This window comes from Typha angustifolia, chromosome 13 (assembly GCF_048772165.1).
Source record: "Typha angustifolia cultivar Huaian chromosome 13, ASM4877216v1, whole genome shotgun sequence".
Classification (NCBI taxonomy): Eukaryota; Viridiplantae; Streptophyta; class Magnoliopsida; order Poales; family Typhaceae; genus Typha; species Typha angustifolia.
In genome coordinates, this window is record NC_133251.1 from 2,780,560 (window position 1) to 2,798,142 (window position 17,583).

A 17,583-nucleotide genomic window follows, 5' to 3' on the forward strand; every position below is an offset into this window, starting at 1 on the left:
TCTTGCAAATTGCAGTCTTGTGACAGCCTTGAATGTTGATTCTTTGGTTGGGTTATCTATTTGGCACATTAGGTGTTGATAGAGAGAAATAACTTCATTGATGCAGCTGCAGCCGTTTAGTCTTCGCTCTTAAGCACTTTTCCTTTTATCGACGCATAATGCAGCAGTTATTGATGCTCCTCAGATCAAACTTGTTATACAAATACACAAGCAAGATGTTTATCCATAATTTGCAGATGATAACTAGCATAGAAACACTATTTCCTTGGATCAAGTTTTGATAGTTTCTTGCAGAGTTAGTAAAATGAGTAAGATTTGGAGCAATCTATTTTCCCATGGTGCAGTCTCCATGGCAGCATTGTGACTAGTCTCCTGTTAGGAGCATGGTTTGAAGTTTTGCCAAAATATTTTGTGTTTCGGTCAATTCGATCCGAAACCTTGCCATGAAACTAGCATCCAATTGAAACAAACCATAATAATAATATTTTTAATGTATGTTTTAAATTCAAAGTTAGATTTGACCAGAATCCAATTTGTACCCAACTAAATATCAACCTCATTACTTAATTGTTCTTAGATTTTGTGTAATGCATTTAAAAACTAGATAAAGAAGACTATTGATCAAAAGATGTCTGAAATCAATACAACAAAACTAGAAGCGAAACTGACCGAAAATTTTCATTTTTAAACCAAGCCTAAATGCAAACCAAAACTAAAACTTCCAACTATTGTTTAGGAGATTGTTCTCAAGTAACTGGCATGAAATTATTATGCAATCTGTAATAGGATTGTGATTACAATATTACAGCAATGTGAATTAATGGCACACAACTCAGAACCAATATTTTGTCCTTTTGGAAGCACAACCTAGTAAAATTCATAACTTGTCATAGATGATTTTACCGTTGCAATTGATAGAAAAAAAAAATCTATATAGAGAGAAAAATAATGGACCAGGTGATTTGTCTCGCAGTTGTATAATTTAAAATCTTATCTTGCCCAGTCTTTGAGCTAGGCTCGTCTACTAGTCGATCGTAACACCTGTTCCTGATTCTTGCTTTCTTTTTTACAATCATACTGAAAACTGAGATTTTAGAAAGCTGAAGCCAAGCTGTCCATTAGTAGATAAATTCATTTGCAACAGTAGTTAACAGGAGGGTATCATGATAAATTAGATCCAGAACAATCTTTCAAAGTCTGGACTTTCAATTAGTTTTCTGGAGCTAAAGAATGCCACAGAAATGGCAAGAATTCCTGCAGATGTTTCAATTTGTGTGATCCAGCTGCACTGGAAAAGATCAGAGACAGCCACATGCAGAAGTCATTATCTTAGCTTTAAGGATGCATTGATCCATATGCTCTGAAAAGATTGAATTGACATACCAAAGGTCTAAGAATCCAAAGCAAGCGTTCATGTTAAAATATCAAGACCAGATTTTGTTTGAGGTCAGTTCATTATATAGCATTGGTTTATAAGTGAAAAGAGGATTTCTTTTAGAATTAGTCCATGAAAAGATCTGATGTATTTTGGGAACCTATAAATCAAAGAAAGATGCTGTTTTACAACAAAAAAGGTACAAATTTTGAATAATTTAACTTCCTTAGAAAGCAATGTGGTACATTAATTATCTTCTCTGAGTAGCATGCTTTGCTACAAGCTCTTAACTTTTACTTGCTGAAAAAAGACATGCTCATGGGCCAGAGCTTGTACTTCAGAAGAATCTCAGAGCCCACAGCAAAAGGACCTCACCTAACTTTCAGAGACACTTCATGATTAAGATTCCAAACAAGCTAATAAGTTCACGAGCAGTGTTGATCACACCATGAGGAGATAAAATAGTGGATAAGAAACACAGGAAAATATCTTGTCTTCATATCCTCTGCGAACCAAAGTTTGGAATGGTAGGACTGCATTTTGCCGCATAGAGGAATCTTTTGGTGGGCAACTTTTAAGATAACTAAAAGGATCACAGCTTGCACAGTTTGCACTGTGTGTTGAAAGGAAGGGGAAGCTTTCAATGAACACATACTCTGTACCCAACCACGAACAAGAAGTGGTAGAAAGCACTGATTCAAAGAGAAACCTGAAGGTGATCTTTTAACCACTCCTACTCTTCCTACTTAAGTTAACATGATGTATATCTGACATGGAAATACCAAACGAAGCATTGCATGAGATGCAAACCACGGGGCTGATCAGATTGTCAGACCTTATTAAACATGCAATCTAGTTGGTATAAATGATCATTTGCGACAGTTGGAAAAAGGTTAATCCAACTTTAACAATGCATGAGCTCATCTTATCACGAAGCTTAGCCTTTTAATTCTTGACCCTTGTTAGTGCTCTAGAAAGGACAAGACTGTATGAGCTTCCAGTCATCATGAGTAGAATCCTAGAAAACAATTGGCTTTATGGAGTGGTTTTATTAATGTACCTAGCTTTACCACACTTTTAGCCTCAAAACACTTTTAGCCAAATCATCATATCATTACCATCCAATTAAGCTTCTAATGGGACGGAATTAGTGCAGGAATATTCCCTACTGCTTCCTCAAGGGTGGTTCTTTCTCTATAAATAGGGAAACACTCCGAAGAAAGGAGGTAGGAATGGGAAGGAGGAGATCATCTGCCAAGTCCTTCTTTTGCCTGTGCTTCAACTTCTCCAAGAGCTCGCGCCCTGTTGACGAAGAGGTTGATTGTGAATCAAAGTACATGAGAAAAATTCGACCAAGTGACGAAGACTGGGGATGGTGGCTTGCTGAACCAGATGTTGACAAGAAGGCTTCTGACTTCATCGCGCGCTTCCACGAAACTCGTTACATGAGTCAGCAGCCATGTTCCTAATTTCGATCCTTGTCGTGAGTCTAGTTAGTATTAACTCCTTGCTGTGATTCCTTCAGTGTTCCTCACTTCCTCCAGTAGCTTGGTATGTGTAATGTAGTAGTTTGTTTAGAAGGCATCTATCAGGAGAATAATGTATGAGATCTTTCACGTAGCTAATGGCGTGGATTTCTCTTTATGCTTACTCCATGCTGAGCATTTGAACTCCATCAAACTCCGCAAGCAAATTAGGATAACCATTTTTCCATTACTTAACATATTAGGATCACCCTTATTTTACTTCTCCTCTCCTTTTCGCTCAAAAAAAAAAAATATATCAGTAATTTAATCACATGAAACTATCTTGAATATATAAACCAACTCTTAAAAGTCTGTGGGATGATATTTAAAAGTTTTACACTTTAATAGTTGAGAAGAGATGCTTGTGATGTTGTTTTAGCTTTTCACCACGTAGTACATCATCTGCAACTCCTAACATGCGTAACAACTGAACATGAAAATAAGAGGAAGAACAACATATTTCTTTGCATTGTTGTCTCTCTCTCTCTCTCTCTCTTTTCCTTTTTTTTGGGGGGTTTTCAACGTTGTTTTGAGTTTAGTCATTTGATTCGCAAAAGAGAACTCCTTCATGCTCGGTCTGTTTCTCCTTTCTAAATACTTTTACACCTAAATTACTGCTTTGTGCTACTATTTCTGGTCCATAGTTGAAATGGTGAGCTGATATTATTGAGCAGTAAGAGATGTTAATTATTTCTAAGTTCCAGACATACTCCTTTCACTTTTCCCTTTATTTTGCTTTCTTTCTGTCAATCTCCTTTATTTTCTCAGCCATTTAATTCCTCTTTCCTTTCTATAACCCCAATGATTAGTTCTTATCATGCATGGAATTACTTGTATGAACATAAAAAGAAACCATGAAGAAGTTGCAAAAAATATATATATATATAAATGAACCTCTACTCCCACTTGGATCTCAACTTGATGACATGGCTGAAATCAAAAGCTATGGCTAAGCTTCCATCCATCCTTCTAATAACATATCTCTCCATCAACACATAGCATGCAAATTTCTTCCAAGTAGCATTCTCCCCTCCATACTTCTCCACTCTCACAATCCTCTCCACCTCCTCTTCATCACCCAGCCATCCTCCTCTCTTTTGCTCCCACACCATCCTCTCCCACAATGCCAAGCTCAAGCCCATCCCTCTCTTGCCATCAAGGGTCTTAAACCATACATACCCATGCCTCTTCCTATCCTCTACTACCAATTCTTTACCATCCAACAAAGCCATTTTGCTATCAACAATTGCATTCACTTCAACCAACTTCTCTTCTAAATATGCATTCTCACATGCATACACCTCCTTCCAGTACTGCTCCAGAGTTATATCATAGAACATGCCATGCTTCATTTGGTCATGCAAGCCACATTCTTCTTTGATGAACATAAAGGGAGAGTACCATTTTCCTACAGCCACTCGGGGTGCATCTCGAGTCGATATCGGGAAGCTTAAATCCGGCAGACATGCGCGAATCGGCGCATCGAGGCCTAGAGCCTCTTGTAAGTGATAGTTCTTGTGTTTTGAAGCATAAGCTTTCCAATATTTGCCTCCTAGTAGAAATGGAGGTTGGCCATCAGGAGCTATGGACTTTGCGGTGAATCCATCTCCCTCACGAATGATCTCCATTTGTTGGTAGAGATTGCGGTGATCAAAAGCTCTTGGCTCTTCTTGTCCTACACCTCCGCACGAGCAACATGCGCATGTATCATCCTTTGAGCATGCATAGACTTTCCTGCATGTACCATAACAAAGAAAAGGAGCAGCCGAGCAGGTATTAGAGCACTCTGTACGAAAGATTGCTGGCGAAAACTCTTGATAGTAAGAGACCAAGGTTATTTATTGCTGATCAGTGCAATTCTTATTTACTGTCGCTTAACATAAAACTGATGAATTTATTATATTCGGACTCAGGTTAGAGAAGAGTAGACATGAGAAAGATAGAGAGAAGTGGGAGTTGTCACCCTTTGTTCCTCCCTTTTGCGACAACGACATAATATCGGTTAGACATCGGCAGTTGGTCTATAACCGGAACGAAAAAGACACTCGCCTTTGCGGCCCTCGTCCTCTCTCCTCTGTGTGGTGAGTATTTAATGGTGATCATCCTATCTTGAGGGAATGGAAGATCCCGCAGAGGGGCCTCGACGTTGCAGCACCCCCAGCAGCATTTAGCTACGACGTCAGGCTCCCCGCCGTCGTCGGTGAGTACGAGACGAGAAATAGGCCCTTCAAGTTGGTGTCTTCCATGAGAGTTCTTGAAGCTGGAAGGTGGCCTGGCTGTGTACATCTTCACCTTCTGTGTCTCTATCAATGAGCTCCAAGTTTGCGTTTGTTAGGCTTATTATATAGTGTTGCAGAGTTTTTTTTTTTATTTTTTTCTTTCAGAGAGGGAATGGATTAGATTACTCCATTGAAAAGGAGAGAAAAAAAAGAGAGAAGAAAACTTCATATAAGAAGATGCAAGGAAAACTAACATGTTGAAAATTGTAAGGACGAAACTGAGGAACAAGAGGGGGCAATAGAGTAATTGGGTATGACTGGGTCTAAGTTGACTTCTTATTGGTAGACATCTCGAGAGGGTTTATCAGAGGTCATACTTTAAGAACAACTACCAAGATACGCTATTGATCACCAAGTTTGTCATGTTTCTACAATATTATCAACAATGTTGTGGGTAGCTTCCAAGGAACCCATATTAATTGTGCAAGAAGTTTCCTGTCAAAAGACTTATTCAAGAATTTAGCTCTGCATTCTGAGAATACAACAGAAGCACACGGACTGTATGAAATCAGTTGATAGCTAAGCACACCATTTTTAACGAAAATAGTTAATTACTTCCATGGTGACACCAGATACTTTCAAGATGCAATTGGCAAACGACTTCAAGAAGGACGAGACAAGGAAAACTTGCCACATGATAGATTGCTAATTATGCTTTGTATTTCTGTGATTTGGAGCCAATTAACTAATTGGGCCTTTGGTACATGTAACCAAACACTCTTTAATTGTCCTCTTTTGACATATCTTGGAAAGAAGGCTCTCACTTGAATCGATGTCTTAGCTCTTTTCTGAGGAAAGGTTTTCCTAAATGCAGACCACATTAGCGCTGCATGTTTCGTGAAATATCCCATAATGTGATGAATAAGCACTGCATCACACAAAACTAGATCCTTCATGTTAATCCAATCTTACCTGCGAGAAAACATCAACGATAATGTTTGTTATACAGGAACAGATAGATCCTTAACAGTTAGCAAACCAGCAGTTGTTGAAAAGCATATCTGGAATATGAGAGAAGGTAATATGATATCAGACGAGAACATGAAGTTTAAGAGGCTACTCTTTGTACATAAAACTTGACCTAAATGGCTGTTCATGTAAACAAATCCTGCTAAGGATCCCTTGTTGCATAGACTATTTATTTAAGTGCCACAAAACACCAATCTATGGTATTATTCTGCAAAACTTGATTATTGGAGAAAAAAGGGTTAATCTTTTCATCTTGGTAAAAGAAAATTGTAGTTCATCTCCCTCTTCTCTTATGTCCTTATTTTCAGTAGATTGTCTAGCAAACATCAGCTGTGGGACAACCCACTGTACAATTTTAGCTCAAAAGTCAGGTACTGCCATTTGTAGGAGGGCGAGGTGCCATATTACTTACTGCTTCATAAAGGGATCTAAGACGATCACTGTCTAAAACAATCTTTACCCAAAGTGGTATTGAGGCATTTAATTGAAATAATCCTAGATACATGCCATTCAAGATAGTAAAATAGAAAGCATACCTCATCAAGCCTTCTGTTAGCTTAAAGTCTGGTAGCCCATAAGGCCTTGCAAACCATCTCCTTTTGCTCCATTCCTTCCTGTAAAAGTAGAAAACCAAGGAAATAGTTTGGCGAGGCCTTTACTTCCAGCATTTGGAGAAAATTGCCTGCCATCAACACCAAACTTCTCCCGCTCAATAGCATCCATAATATCTTCTCGGGTCACTGTCCTGCCACCTGGAAAACCGGAAAGCTTAAATTTTATATGGACAGTAGTCATTGCAACACATAATGAATGGTAAATGGAAGCAAGTTGAAACCAGCATGTTAAGTAATTATGCACTTAAACAGAGAATAGCAAAAGGCAAAATTTAGAGATGTCTCTAGATAAACAAAATAAAGAAGTTAAATTCTACCATATATCTGATTCCTTATATGGTTAAATATAATAAGATGCTTCTAGAAGATGACCTAAGAGTTATAGATCAAAGTCATAAGAAGCCTAGCATAGAAATCTTGGAGTTCCTAAAATTGAACTTTTACTTTTCTGTTGAGCTTTATTCATGTAGTAATTGAAAGCACTATTTGAATTTTGGATGCATTCAAACAATACTCTTACTGAATTAAAGTAATATTTTCTCTCTTGTTTCCTGCATTACCTAATCCTTGTACTTCAGCGAGAAGACAGTAAAGGTTGTATGCAATCCCCAGTACATGCATAATTGAGAACTCAAGATGTGGGAGACTTGTCCTAACAAATGCATGTCAAACCAGATAAGTCACTAGTATTTAACCTCGAATTATTGGTATAACAAAATCGTGTGACACCAACAAGTAATGGGAGACTATCTACTCCTTAAGGAGGCCAAATTATGTAGTTTCTGTGTGCCACATCCATTAGCTAACTTATAAGAATGTGAATACATAATATTCAGAGGAATATAAAATGGAAGGAGAGTGCAACAAAGAGGATCAAGACCAAACATGAAGACTTAAAAAAAGTTGACATGGAAGGAATTGGTGTGTTCCCTTTTCTTTCCCCTATAAAACATAATATCTGTGAAGCAAGAAGAGATGAAGACTAACAGTGGAGGCTAAAGGAAAGAATGCGAGGAAGAAACAAATAATTCAAAGGTACTCATACTGAATTTGTAGAAAAATTCCATGCTTTTGCGCATATATGGTAACAAACAATGTGATGTGAAGTAGCAATAAACCACTATTTCTTAATGTATTACTGTTTTTGAAACCCTTGCAACTAACCTCTTCGAGCAGCAAGCAGAGCAGCCTCATTAACAATGTTGGCCAAATCTGCACCAACAAATCCTGGGGTCAGAGAAGCAACTAAATTACAGATTATCTCTGGCTCCTCCTCTAAAGGAACTTTTCTTAGATGGACAGCGAGAATTTTTTTTCGTCCATCTAGATCAGGCTCTCCAACAAACACTTTTCTTGAAAATCGACCAGGCCGACAAAGAGCAGAATCTAATGCTTCCGGCCTATTAGTCGCTGCCATAACAATCACTTTCAAGTCTGATTCAAATCCATCCATTTCTGTCAGCAACTGGAGATACATAAAGCAGGTCAGGTTTAAAGAATTAGTTTACAAAGGAAATGTAGAAGAGTAGGACTGAAGGCTTAAAATAGTGCCTGGTTCAAAGTTTGATCTCTTTCATCATTAAAGCTTCTACCACGCTTTCCTCCTACCGCATCTAGTTCATCAATAAAAATAATTGATGGTGCAAACTCTTTTGCCTCACTAAATAGGTCTCTCACTCGTGCTGCTCCTCTTCCAACAAAAACTTCTACAAACTCACTGGCAGAAACAGAGAAGAAAGGGATTCCAGATTCGCCAGCTACTGCACGAGCTAATAGTGTCTTTCCAGTGCCTGGAGGACCCACAAGTAGCACACCCCTGGGTAATTTCGCTCCGAGCTTCTTGTAGTTCAATGATCCTTGTAAGCAACTTACTATCTGCAAGGTGAGAAAAAAATGAAAGAAAAAACGAATAGTATCATCAAAAAAGAAACATTGGGCAACTGGAATATTTGGAAATCAGTCAATCAGACAGCAGGTTTGTAGTTCAAAAGAAATGTCTTTGTTTATCATTATAAGCAGTTGCGTCATGCCATCCAGTGGCATAGAACTAGGGAAGTCAAATTTTTTGGGCTATTGTGATTGAAATGGCCAAGTTTTCTACAGATGCAGATGATTGTTTCAACTACCAGTCATATGATGGGCTTTGGCTGATTCTGAATGAAGCCTTAATCTGATCCAAAGTAAAAATAACCAGGCAGGCAGACACTGATGGATCTGGATATGAGATTATTTATATTCAGGTTGCAGCATCATTGATGGACAAAATATTGTAATAGTTAAATTACACGTACTCTTTATTCTTTTGTTACTACTGTTGCCATTTACTCTTTATTCTTTTGTTACTACTGTTGCCATGCACTATAGTGGACCTCCAGTTACAAAAGCAGGAACCCATCATAGTCATATTCGACAAAATTACACATGTCGAATTAATCCCCAATTAAGTAGACAAGATATGACAGTAAGAGACAAGGACAATTCACCTCCATAAGCTCCTCCTTAGCAGCATCAACACCCTCCACATCATCAAAACTAACCATCTGTTTACTCGGGCGGCGCTTCTTTGCACTGCTATTGCTAGCATAAAGCTGTCGTTGAAGGAACCACATGAGAGGAACCAAAGAAATCCACAAAGTAAGCAGTGTTGTTATGATGCTCATCAGTAACTTTTGTCCGGATTGAGGAGCAGAGCCATAGGTGATCCCTCTATCTCTTATCAAGCCAAGTAAAAAGTTCTCATCACGGTCAATCTTTCTAGCATAGTACTGCCACTTTGGAGTAGAACTACGTTTCTCAGTTGTAGTTTTAGCATTGTCAGATGATCCTGATATGCTCTTAGCATCCACTGGCAATGATGTAACATCTATCAGCTTTGAACTATCATCACCATTAGAAAATTTATTGAAGTATATCCGGCGAGAGTCCTCTTCAAAAATAATTGCGGCTACCTGTCCTCTTTGAAGATTCAATACGAGATCTGAATACGGAACCTCCTTTGAAGCATTCTTGGATGAATACCTCAAGATCAAGAAAAGCAGCCCCATTGCAAAAGGAACCAATGTGGTCGGAGTAATCCTCCTCGCAATCCTCCTCAACATAATTTGAGCATCTTCAATCACTTCCTGGATTGAGGCTCGTTTCAATCTATAGTAAAGCAACCGAAGCCGCGGCCGCAACCTAAGAGAGAACGGCCGCCTTCTCGAATTGGGCTTCCCATGAATCCCCGATTGTGTATGTTCTTCTTTGCCACTTTTATCAATCTTGGCAATAACTAACCTAGCACACTGCAACCTATATTGAATTCTACGAGAAGAAGCAACTAGAGAAATATATTGAAAATTACAACAAGCGAGAGAAAAGGAAGAAGAAAGATCCTTTTGCCTCCCAACTCCACCGAACAAACGCGGACGCGGAGTTAAGCAAGAAGCACGGGGACCCATTACACCATTAATAGATAGCAAGGAGAAGGGAGGCATGGCAATAACTTATACGGGCGACCAAGAAAGCGCCTTAGTTTTGAATCACAAATAATAATTACAAATCCATATAGAGAGGAATTAAGGAAGAGCCGCTTCAGGAAACTACCAGTAGAGATAAATGCTTGAACGGTAGATGAATTGGTACCTTGGCTTGAGCTAAAAGCCGCTCTTTGCCCCCTTCTTCTCGAAGGGCAGGGGAAGAGGAGAGCGATTTCCCAGACTTTATCCACCATAAAGGGCTGCGGTTTTTATCAGTGCAACGTATCGGATCTAGCTTATTCTTTAAAAAAATATTGGTTGGGCCTCCTAAGGCGGCAAGGCCTTGGAAGTTGGAATGGACATTGCTGGATTTGGGCTTATTAATGACTTAAGTATATCCATGGATCCACTTATCGGTGCACAGAAAACAAGCATTCTCTTTTAATGTCCTCAAAAAGACTCTATCATGATTCACATGGTGTAGAACTTGCAACCTTTCTATAGATGCGTGTGAATAAAAAGTCAACGTCTTAGTTGATAAGTTGTCGTTATCCATATGCAACAGCACCAATTCAGCAACAGTGGCACTACAATATGGCATTCAAATTTCGATCGATACCAGATGTCCAGATGTCAAGACATCTTCAATAAGTTTCCCATGATCAATTACCAGCAATGAGGCAATGACCAGCCAACTAACATTGGGCTTTCCACCACAGTTTTGGAGGGACCTAATATTGAACAATCAATAGGCCGAAGCCCATGATGTATGTAAACTGTATTTTTGTCACCCAAAAAAATAATGATGTAAACTGTATATGCTGTAGAATGGCCATGCGTCCAGATTAACCTTGATGTTGCATTTGACTTCAACTTTTCTTACAGATCCAACACACTTTCCAGATAGTCATTCTGATCTCGAATCAAATCTTGTGACCTATTGAGTCAGATTTTTATTCGTATCTCCAATCGTTATTGAATTTCAACATGATCTTTCAATGCTAAGAGTCCAGAGATGCAGGACTATTTGTTTATAGGGTTGGAAGCAATTATAGCGTGACGGAGATTGCATGCAGATGTTAGATTTCTAATGCAATTTAAAAGCACATGAGCCGGTAAATTTAAAAAAATTATTGATAGAATGATAATATTCTTAAATTTTATTGTCAAAGTCAAAAGCGCATTTTGCTCTATTAATTTTATATATCATTTATTTTTCCTCCAAAATTATTTAAAAAAAAAACTTTTTCGCATCACATTTAAATTAATAATAACAATTTAGCCTGTACTTCCAAAACCAATATAATAACAAGTTGTCTCATGGAATTCTATAATGACAAGTTGTATGCAAAATGGGCAATTCTTGAAGGCATTGATTTTGTTTAGAGAAATGCACAGAGATGATATTGCAATGAATTCTTACGCTGCTGCTGGTGTTCTTCGAGCTTGTGCAGAACTGGTTCTTGTTAGATTGGGTATGGAGATCCATGCAGCACTCTTGGAATGTAAGTTATCCGAATAGGACATGGTGTTTAAATCTGTATATATTTCCTATCATTTATCCGAATAGGACATAGTGTTTAAATCTATATATATTTCCTATCACTTATCCGAAAAGGACATAGTGTTTAAACCTAATCAAACACTGGATTCTATATATCACTGCTATATATATATATATATATATATATATAAACATTCTTCTTCTCGGCCGATGGAAGTCGCCGCCTTCTTACCGCCGCCGAAGAAGAAGATTGGGTCGGCAGGAAGTATGGGCGTCCACCTCGCCCTCCCTTACGATGTCATCGTCAACATCCTCTCAAGGCTGTCAATGAAGGTCCTCTGGAAGCTCCGGTACGTCTCGAAGGCCTTCTCTGCTCTCATCTCCGACCCCCTCTTCATCCAGTCGCACAGGTCTCGTTCCGACCCCCTTGCCGTCGTAATCTACTCGAACAAAGGCTGCGTCAAAAAAAATTTCCACGTCCGGATCTCGGACATGGAGGAAGCTTTAAGAGGAGCAGGCAACAACAACATGGTGAAGGAGATCTCGAATTTTGATTTCCTAGGCGATTTCATCTCATTCCCGAGCCGCCTTAGCCTGGTGTGCATGATCGACGCCCTGCAACGCACGTGGGTGCTTGATCCCGCCACCGAGCGCCTCACCCTCTTGCCCTACTCCAATTACAGCAACGTTCGTCCCCACGCGTTCCTTGGGTTCGGCCGCGTGGCTTCCACGGGCGAGTACAAGATCGTCTCCATCTTCTACACCGACGACGATGGGAGCTGCACCAGCCAGGCTTGCGAGGTCTTCACGTTCGGCTCCAGGCAGTGGAGAGCGGCGCAACCCCCGCCTCTGTTGTTGCATTTTAAAGGGTTCAGATATTTCGTGGAGAGCTCGTCTTCGGCTCTTGTAGACGGAGAGATATACGCGTTGCCGCGGCGGCCAGTTACAACGACGCCGTTCGTGAACGCGATAGCCTGTTTCAATCTCGAGAGGGAAGAATGGAGGATTCTCCCGGTGGCGCCGCCGGTAGGCGAAGACGGTAGCCCGGAGGATCCAAATTATAACGTAAAGCTGGCGGAGGTGAAGGGCTTGCTATGCTTGGCTGACGCCGTCTTCCCCTACCGCTCGGGCACGAGCTGGAAATTTCCGCGGCAGCGCGTTGCGCTGTGGTTCTTCAACAAGAATGGCGATGAGAAGTGGGTGAAGGAGTACTCCATTGATTTTTACTATGCTGAATTTAGACGAGTTTGTCCGCTGGGAATCATGAGCGATGGAAGGATTTTGCTGCAAGGGGATTTCCAGTTGCTCCTCTACGATCCCAAACTAAAACAATACGAGAGGTTCGCACTGTCGGATGACAATACTACCATCATTTCCACGAGCTTTTATGGTGCATTCTATCCTTGAACAGTAGTGTAGTACGTCACGTACGACTAAACTTCTCTAAATATGCTGCCGGTTAATTTTGGACTAATCTCGTTGCGTTTTTCTTATTAAGGATTTTATTGGTTTTGTCTGCATATATATCTTTTAATTTGTCACCTGTTTATTACCTCTACTTGCCTATTTTATCTTCTTCTTTTTTGTAATGCAAATTCTTTTATGCTACATCCTTGAATTTAACCGCTGACGTAAGTTCGTATGACGTTCAAATCAGTTATAAGTTAGTTCATCATCTTATCTTATTTGAACACCTCGAGTTTTCTAGAGTTGTCGAGAGAATATGGTAAGTTTACAGCAGTTAGATGATGCAATTAATCATTCAACCTTAATCTTATTATTAGCTCAGCAATACAGAAGTATGATTCAACACATTATAATTCATTAGATAATCAAAACTGTAAAGATATTATTATAAAGAGATCATTCCCCAGTTGCAAGAGCCTAAAATAAATTAGAAAATTAAATCACTTTTGCCCAGAATTATATGCTCTAGACTTAAACATAAATGTAACAAGTTTTCCATTACAGGGTAGCATCATATGTGAATTATATGTACTAGACTCACATCTTAATTATTTTTCAGTTTAAGTCAAACTAGTCGGCTTTTAATAGTAATTAATCGTATCTCAACAAGACCACGAAACAAGAGCTTAGTTGCAGCCAATCAATAAAAGGCATGTCTAGCTACGTGGAGATGTTTGGCGGCTTAAAAACAAGGAAAAAAAATAAAGATAATTACTTCTAAAAACTTTTCTATATTTGATATTTAATTGTAGAATATAAATCAAAGAGCTCCACTTTTTTTAATTTATTTTATTTTGGCATCCTTTCTTGAAAGAAGAGCCACTTTATTAAAATCATTCAATTTATTAACCACCACTATCTAGTTACTAAACACACGGTAAATAAAAGTCTACAAAGGTGAAAACATAGTAGATAGTTAAAATTATCATATGTACAGAGATTCGATCTGATATCCGATATAGTCTGTGAACGATTTTATTACAGCCATAGAGAAATATGATACCATCCAAACTATCAACACAATGAGAAATATATCTTGAGAAATAAAGTATGGATGCACAGCACGAAGAATCAAACGCTACTAGCTTTTATTACACATTGCATAGTTACAGTCACCTCCAGCCGGAAGAAAATTGAAAAGAAAAGGGGGGGCTAAAGATCTATGGGCACTGGCATCACCTGCCAAAACATTTTAGTACAGAAGATGTAAGAGTTGATGAGAGGAACTTCAGTCCAGTGGATCCGCCAGGGAAGTATGATACGGCATAATATGCGAGCGCCAAAACCTAAGAAAACATTAGGTATAGTCATATCCCATTAGCATCTAATTTTGCATTCTTAAAAAAATTCAATCACATGTGTCGCGTACAATAACTGAAGGATGAACGAATAAGCATTTAGCCACACGAATTAAGGTTCCCGAAGGCTGATACTGAAATTTAATCCAATAATACACAAGATAAAACAAAATCCAGAAAAGTTAAAATAGTTTAGAGTCCAAATATCAGAGCTGGTAACAGTTGTTAAAGGAGTAAGGAAGAATATTAAGCACTCCAGCTGGTATCTCAGTTCATGATATTGATTTTACAGATGGAAAGTCCCAGAACAATGATTTTGAGAACAATTTGGTTCAATCTGCTTTCTACATCCACAGGATTGTCCGGATGTTGCTTTTGGTTGGATGTCTTCAAGTGCAAGCAGAAAGATGGGACTTAACTTACTTGTCAACCTTATAAGGTGCGGGGAAACCACCTCCCTAGTCTGAAATTGCTTCCACCAAGTATACAGTGCAAGTCATGGTAAGGTCAGCAACCCATGAAATAGTATTTTAGCTCCTTTAATGAAGCCTAATTAAATCTAATTGTGTGTTGCTCAATATATAATTTACCCTACATTTAACGAATAGGGTTTGATATAACGATGATGATGATGACTCACATAAACAACACATCACACCAAACAAAGTAACAATGTGTTACGCGCATGTTTATATGGACTGACACACTCTGCAACAAAAGATCTACAAGTCGTGTAAAAATCGGAGATATGTATAAGGCAGTGTCTTAATACCTGAACCACAGAAAACAGCACAGAGAGAATGTAACTGTGAAGCACCATGGAAACATAAATTGTACCCACCATACTGCCAACAAATCCCAATGTAAAAGGGAGTCTCTGCAATCCAAACAGTCAATGTTCAAAACACAAAACTAATTATCATTATACACGGTTACAATTCATATTAAAGATACACAATTAAGATAATATTTTGGTTAAAATTAAATAGTCAAACATGAACAGAGAAAAACCGTAAGATAATGCAATACCAGTATAAAACAAGGAAGATGAACTTCTGGTGGATAAATAAGTTTGTTCAAATTTTTGTGAACTGTGCAACGGGATATTCTATTGTGACAAATTAATAGAATCAGATAATCTTATTTTATGAGAACGACACAGTTTCAAAAAGAACACTGGAAAAGGCATCTGAGCGCATAAGCACCTGTCAAAGCTTTGGCATTGCACTTAGTAGCATCCTCTAAGTGCAATGAGAATGTTGATTGACAAACCTTACAAAACCATTTGATAGAAAGGCCATCTCTATTCCAAATGAGCAAATAGCTAACTAAAATATAAGATCCAATAAGTAGCTAAAAACACTTGCCTCTTTTGAAGACATGTGAGCAAGCTGATTCTTAGGGCCTTTAAGAGCGAAGAATGATCCAACAATAAAAGCACAACCAAGAGTGAAGCATATAGCAAATTTCTGAGGCATCAGCACCATAACTGGAAGAAACATAAAGAACGCAACAAAAATGAAGAATATTCCGCTGGCAAAGAGCATTCCAAAGTACATTAGCGACTTTCCAGAAGGCACACTGCTTGTAGCATTCTGGAAGCTCCCAGGTAATTCCCTCACACCCTTAGAAACCCTGGTACATATTAAAGAACAATTACAAACAGTAGATAATAGAATACTGAAGTTATTAAGCCTTTCTCTCTACAACCCATAATTTATATCTATGGAGAAAGAAAATGAAGCAAACAATGACTAAATACCTACTTTGGTGTAATTTGGTGCATTGGAGCAATAGGATAGATAATGGATATCTCAAATGCATTGAGGTCCTGAAAGTTCAGGATAACTTATTTCTTTCTCAACTTATCCACTAGTTGGATTGTAAATTTTGTAAGTACTTCCAATATCTTTTTCTTATGTGATTCATCATGATTTGAGCATCCTATTTCAGTAGGATTAAGACAAAAGCATTATTCCTCATATGGTATCAGTGTCCGCTAGATAGGATGTTTTTAGGTAATAAACTTAACTTATCTTGGAGAATTTGGAGTCAAAACTCATGTCAATCATCCATTAATAAGGTTTTATCTCAGAAATTGAAGCAGGATTTATTGGGCTTGAAACTTTTGCTGCAAAATTATGCTTTCAATAGTTAAAGTTAATTTGGTTCTTCCTCTAGCTTCAATTTCTCTTTCCACTATTGCTATTCAAAAATCACAACTAAACAAATCAGCTTACGCTCTTCTTCTTGTCTTTTTTCCTCAATCAAATCATAATTCAACCCAGCTATACATCTGTGTAAAATTGATATCTAAATGCAAGATCTACCATATGTCCCTCAGTTACCAAATGCAACATCCACATCGTCCTAAGGTACAAAGATCACAACTTGAAGCTAAGGAAGAAAGGAGGAGGAAAAGCAAAGAGATGCTTCTTACACGCTAAAGGTCCCCGAGACCTTATCGTTCGCGGTACGGACGGCGGCCTCGAGATCGAACCCTAGGGCCGACGAGCCCCCCTCCTCAGCGGATCTGGAGGTGGCGTACGAGTTCCAATCGGCGAGAAGAGACGACGAGGGCTTCTGCTGCTGCTCGCCGCCGCCTTCGCCGCCGGCTGTTACCCCCATGAACCATGCTTGAGCCGTGTTCTGCATCGTGTAGATCGGAGAATAAGAAGTGGATTAAGAGCTACCAACTTCTCAGTTCTCCCTCCTCCAGTCCTCCATTAACGGCAGTCGAAGAGGCGAGGGGGAAAGAGGAGAAAGGTCTCTCTCTCGAGAAATTCTTATGACGGAACTTTGCATTTAAGTACCTGCGTATTAACTTATTTTGTCTACTTCAAAGTTGACGCCTTCTTTTTTTAAGATGTTCCACTGCCATCGTAGTCAAAACAAATTACTCCCAGAGAAGGCACTGTTCTCTGATTTTGGGAGGACATTACGGTCAAGAGCTCTAAGTAATTAAAAAAGAAAGAAAGAAAAGGTTTCTATTGAATTGATGGCAGGAAATATCTCCTCTCTTGAAAAATATTTGAAGAGAAATGGTACGGTTGCAAATCTATCAGAGGAGATTTAACATTTTCCATAGTAAAC

The 17,583-nt window shown here is 38.8% G+C and overlaps 4 protein-coding genes across 4 annotated transcripts; 1 reads left to right on the top strand and 3 right to left on the bottom strand.

Annotated features, from left to right (window-relative positions):
• Positions 1 to 3,786: 3,786 nt before the first annotated feature.
• LOC140773919 (uncharacterized) lies at positions 3,787 to 5,679 on the bottom strand. Its single transcript, XM_073116705.1, has 2 exons — positions 4,865 to 5,679; positions 3,787 to 4,635 (listed from the first exon to the last, which is right to left on the bottom strand). Exons 1-2 carry the CDS (start codon positions 5,185 to 5,187, stop codon positions 3,798 to 3,800), a joined length of 1,161 nt encoding a protein of 386 aa, XP_072972806.1. The 5' UTR covers positions 5,188 to 5,679; the 3' UTR covers positions 3,787 to 3,797.
• Positions 5,680 to 5,820: 141 nt separating this feature from the next.
• LOC140773918 (probable inactive ATP-dependent zinc metalloprotease FTSHI 3, chloroplastic) lies at positions 5,821 to 10,480 on the bottom strand. The gene is made up of 5 exons (XM_073116703.1): positions 9,247 to 10,480; positions 8,315 to 8,638; positions 7,928 to 8,228; positions 6,686 to 6,901; positions 5,821 to 6,092 (listed from the first exon to the last, which is right to left on the bottom strand). The coding sequence occupies exons 1-4, from the start codon at positions 10,237 to 10,239 to the stop codon at positions 6,702 to 6,704; spliced, it is 1,818 nt and encodes a 605-aa protein (XP_072972804.1). The 5' UTR covers positions 10,240 to 10,480; the 3' UTR covers positions 5,821 to 6,092; positions 6,686 to 6,701.
• Positions 10,481 to 11,963: 1,483 nt separating this feature from the next.
• On the top strand, positions 11,964 to 13,230 carry LOC140774639 (F-box protein At2g34280-like). Its single transcript, XM_073117714.1, has one exon. It carries the CDS (start codon positions 11,993 to 11,995, stop codon positions 13,130 to 13,132), a length of 1,140 nt encoding a protein of 379 aa, XP_072973815.1. The 5' UTR covers positions 11,964 to 11,992; the 3' UTR covers positions 13,133 to 13,230.
• Positions 13,231 to 14,258: 1,028 nt separating this feature from the next.
• LOC140773355 (protein transport protein sft2-like) lies at positions 14,259 to 17,286 on the bottom strand. Its single transcript, XM_073115857.1, has 4 exons — positions 16,931 to 17,286; positions 15,858 to 16,125; positions 15,263 to 15,367; positions 14,259 to 14,478 (listed from the first exon to the last, which is right to left on the bottom strand). Exons 1-4 carry the CDS (start codon positions 17,143 to 17,145, stop codon positions 14,368 to 14,370), a joined length of 699 nt encoding a protein of 232 aa, XP_072971958.1. The 5' UTR covers positions 17,146 to 17,286; the 3' UTR covers positions 14,259 to 14,367.
• Positions 17,287 to 17,583: the final 297 nt, after the last annotated feature.

Bases quoted from the DNA above. Each gene is read 5' to 3' on its own strand.
- LOC140773355 (XM_073115857.1), bottom strand. From the start codon at position 17,145: ATGCAGAACACGGCTCAAGCATGGTTCATGGGGGTAACAGCCGGCGGC. The intron at 16,126-16,930 runs GTAAGAAGCATC...AATATGTACCAG, and splicing joins GTCTCGGGGACCTTTAGCGT to GGTTTCTAAGGGTGTGAGGG. The intron at 14,479-15,262 runs GTATTAAGACAC...ATGTTTTCTTAG, and splicing joins TGCTGTTTTCTGTGGTTCAG to GTTTTGGCGCTCGCATATTA.
- LOC140773918 (XM_073116703.1), bottom strand. From the start codon at position 10,239: ATGCCTCCCTTCTCCTTGCTATCTATTAATGGTGTAATGGGTCCCCGT. The intron at 8,229-8,314 runs GCACTATTTTAA...ATGTATCTCCAG, and splicing joins GAGATCAAACTTTGAACCAG to TTGCTGACAGAAATGGATGG. The intron at 6,902-7,927 runs GTTAGTTGCAAG...CCGGTTTTCCAG, and splicing joins TCTGCTTGCTGCTCGAAGAG to GTGGCAGGACAGTGACCCGA.
- LOC140774639 (XM_073117714.1), top strand. From the start codon at position 11,993: ATGGGCGTCCACCTCGCCCTCCCTTACGATGTCATCGTCAACATCCTC.
- LOC140773919 (XM_073116705.1), bottom strand. From the start codon at position 5,187: ATGTACACAGCCAGGCCACCTTCCAGCTTCAAGAACTCTCATGGAAGA. The intron at 4,636-4,864 runs GTGACAACTCCC...TGGTACATGCAG, and splicing joins GCAAAAGGGAGGAACAAAGG to GAAAGTCTATGCATGCTCAA.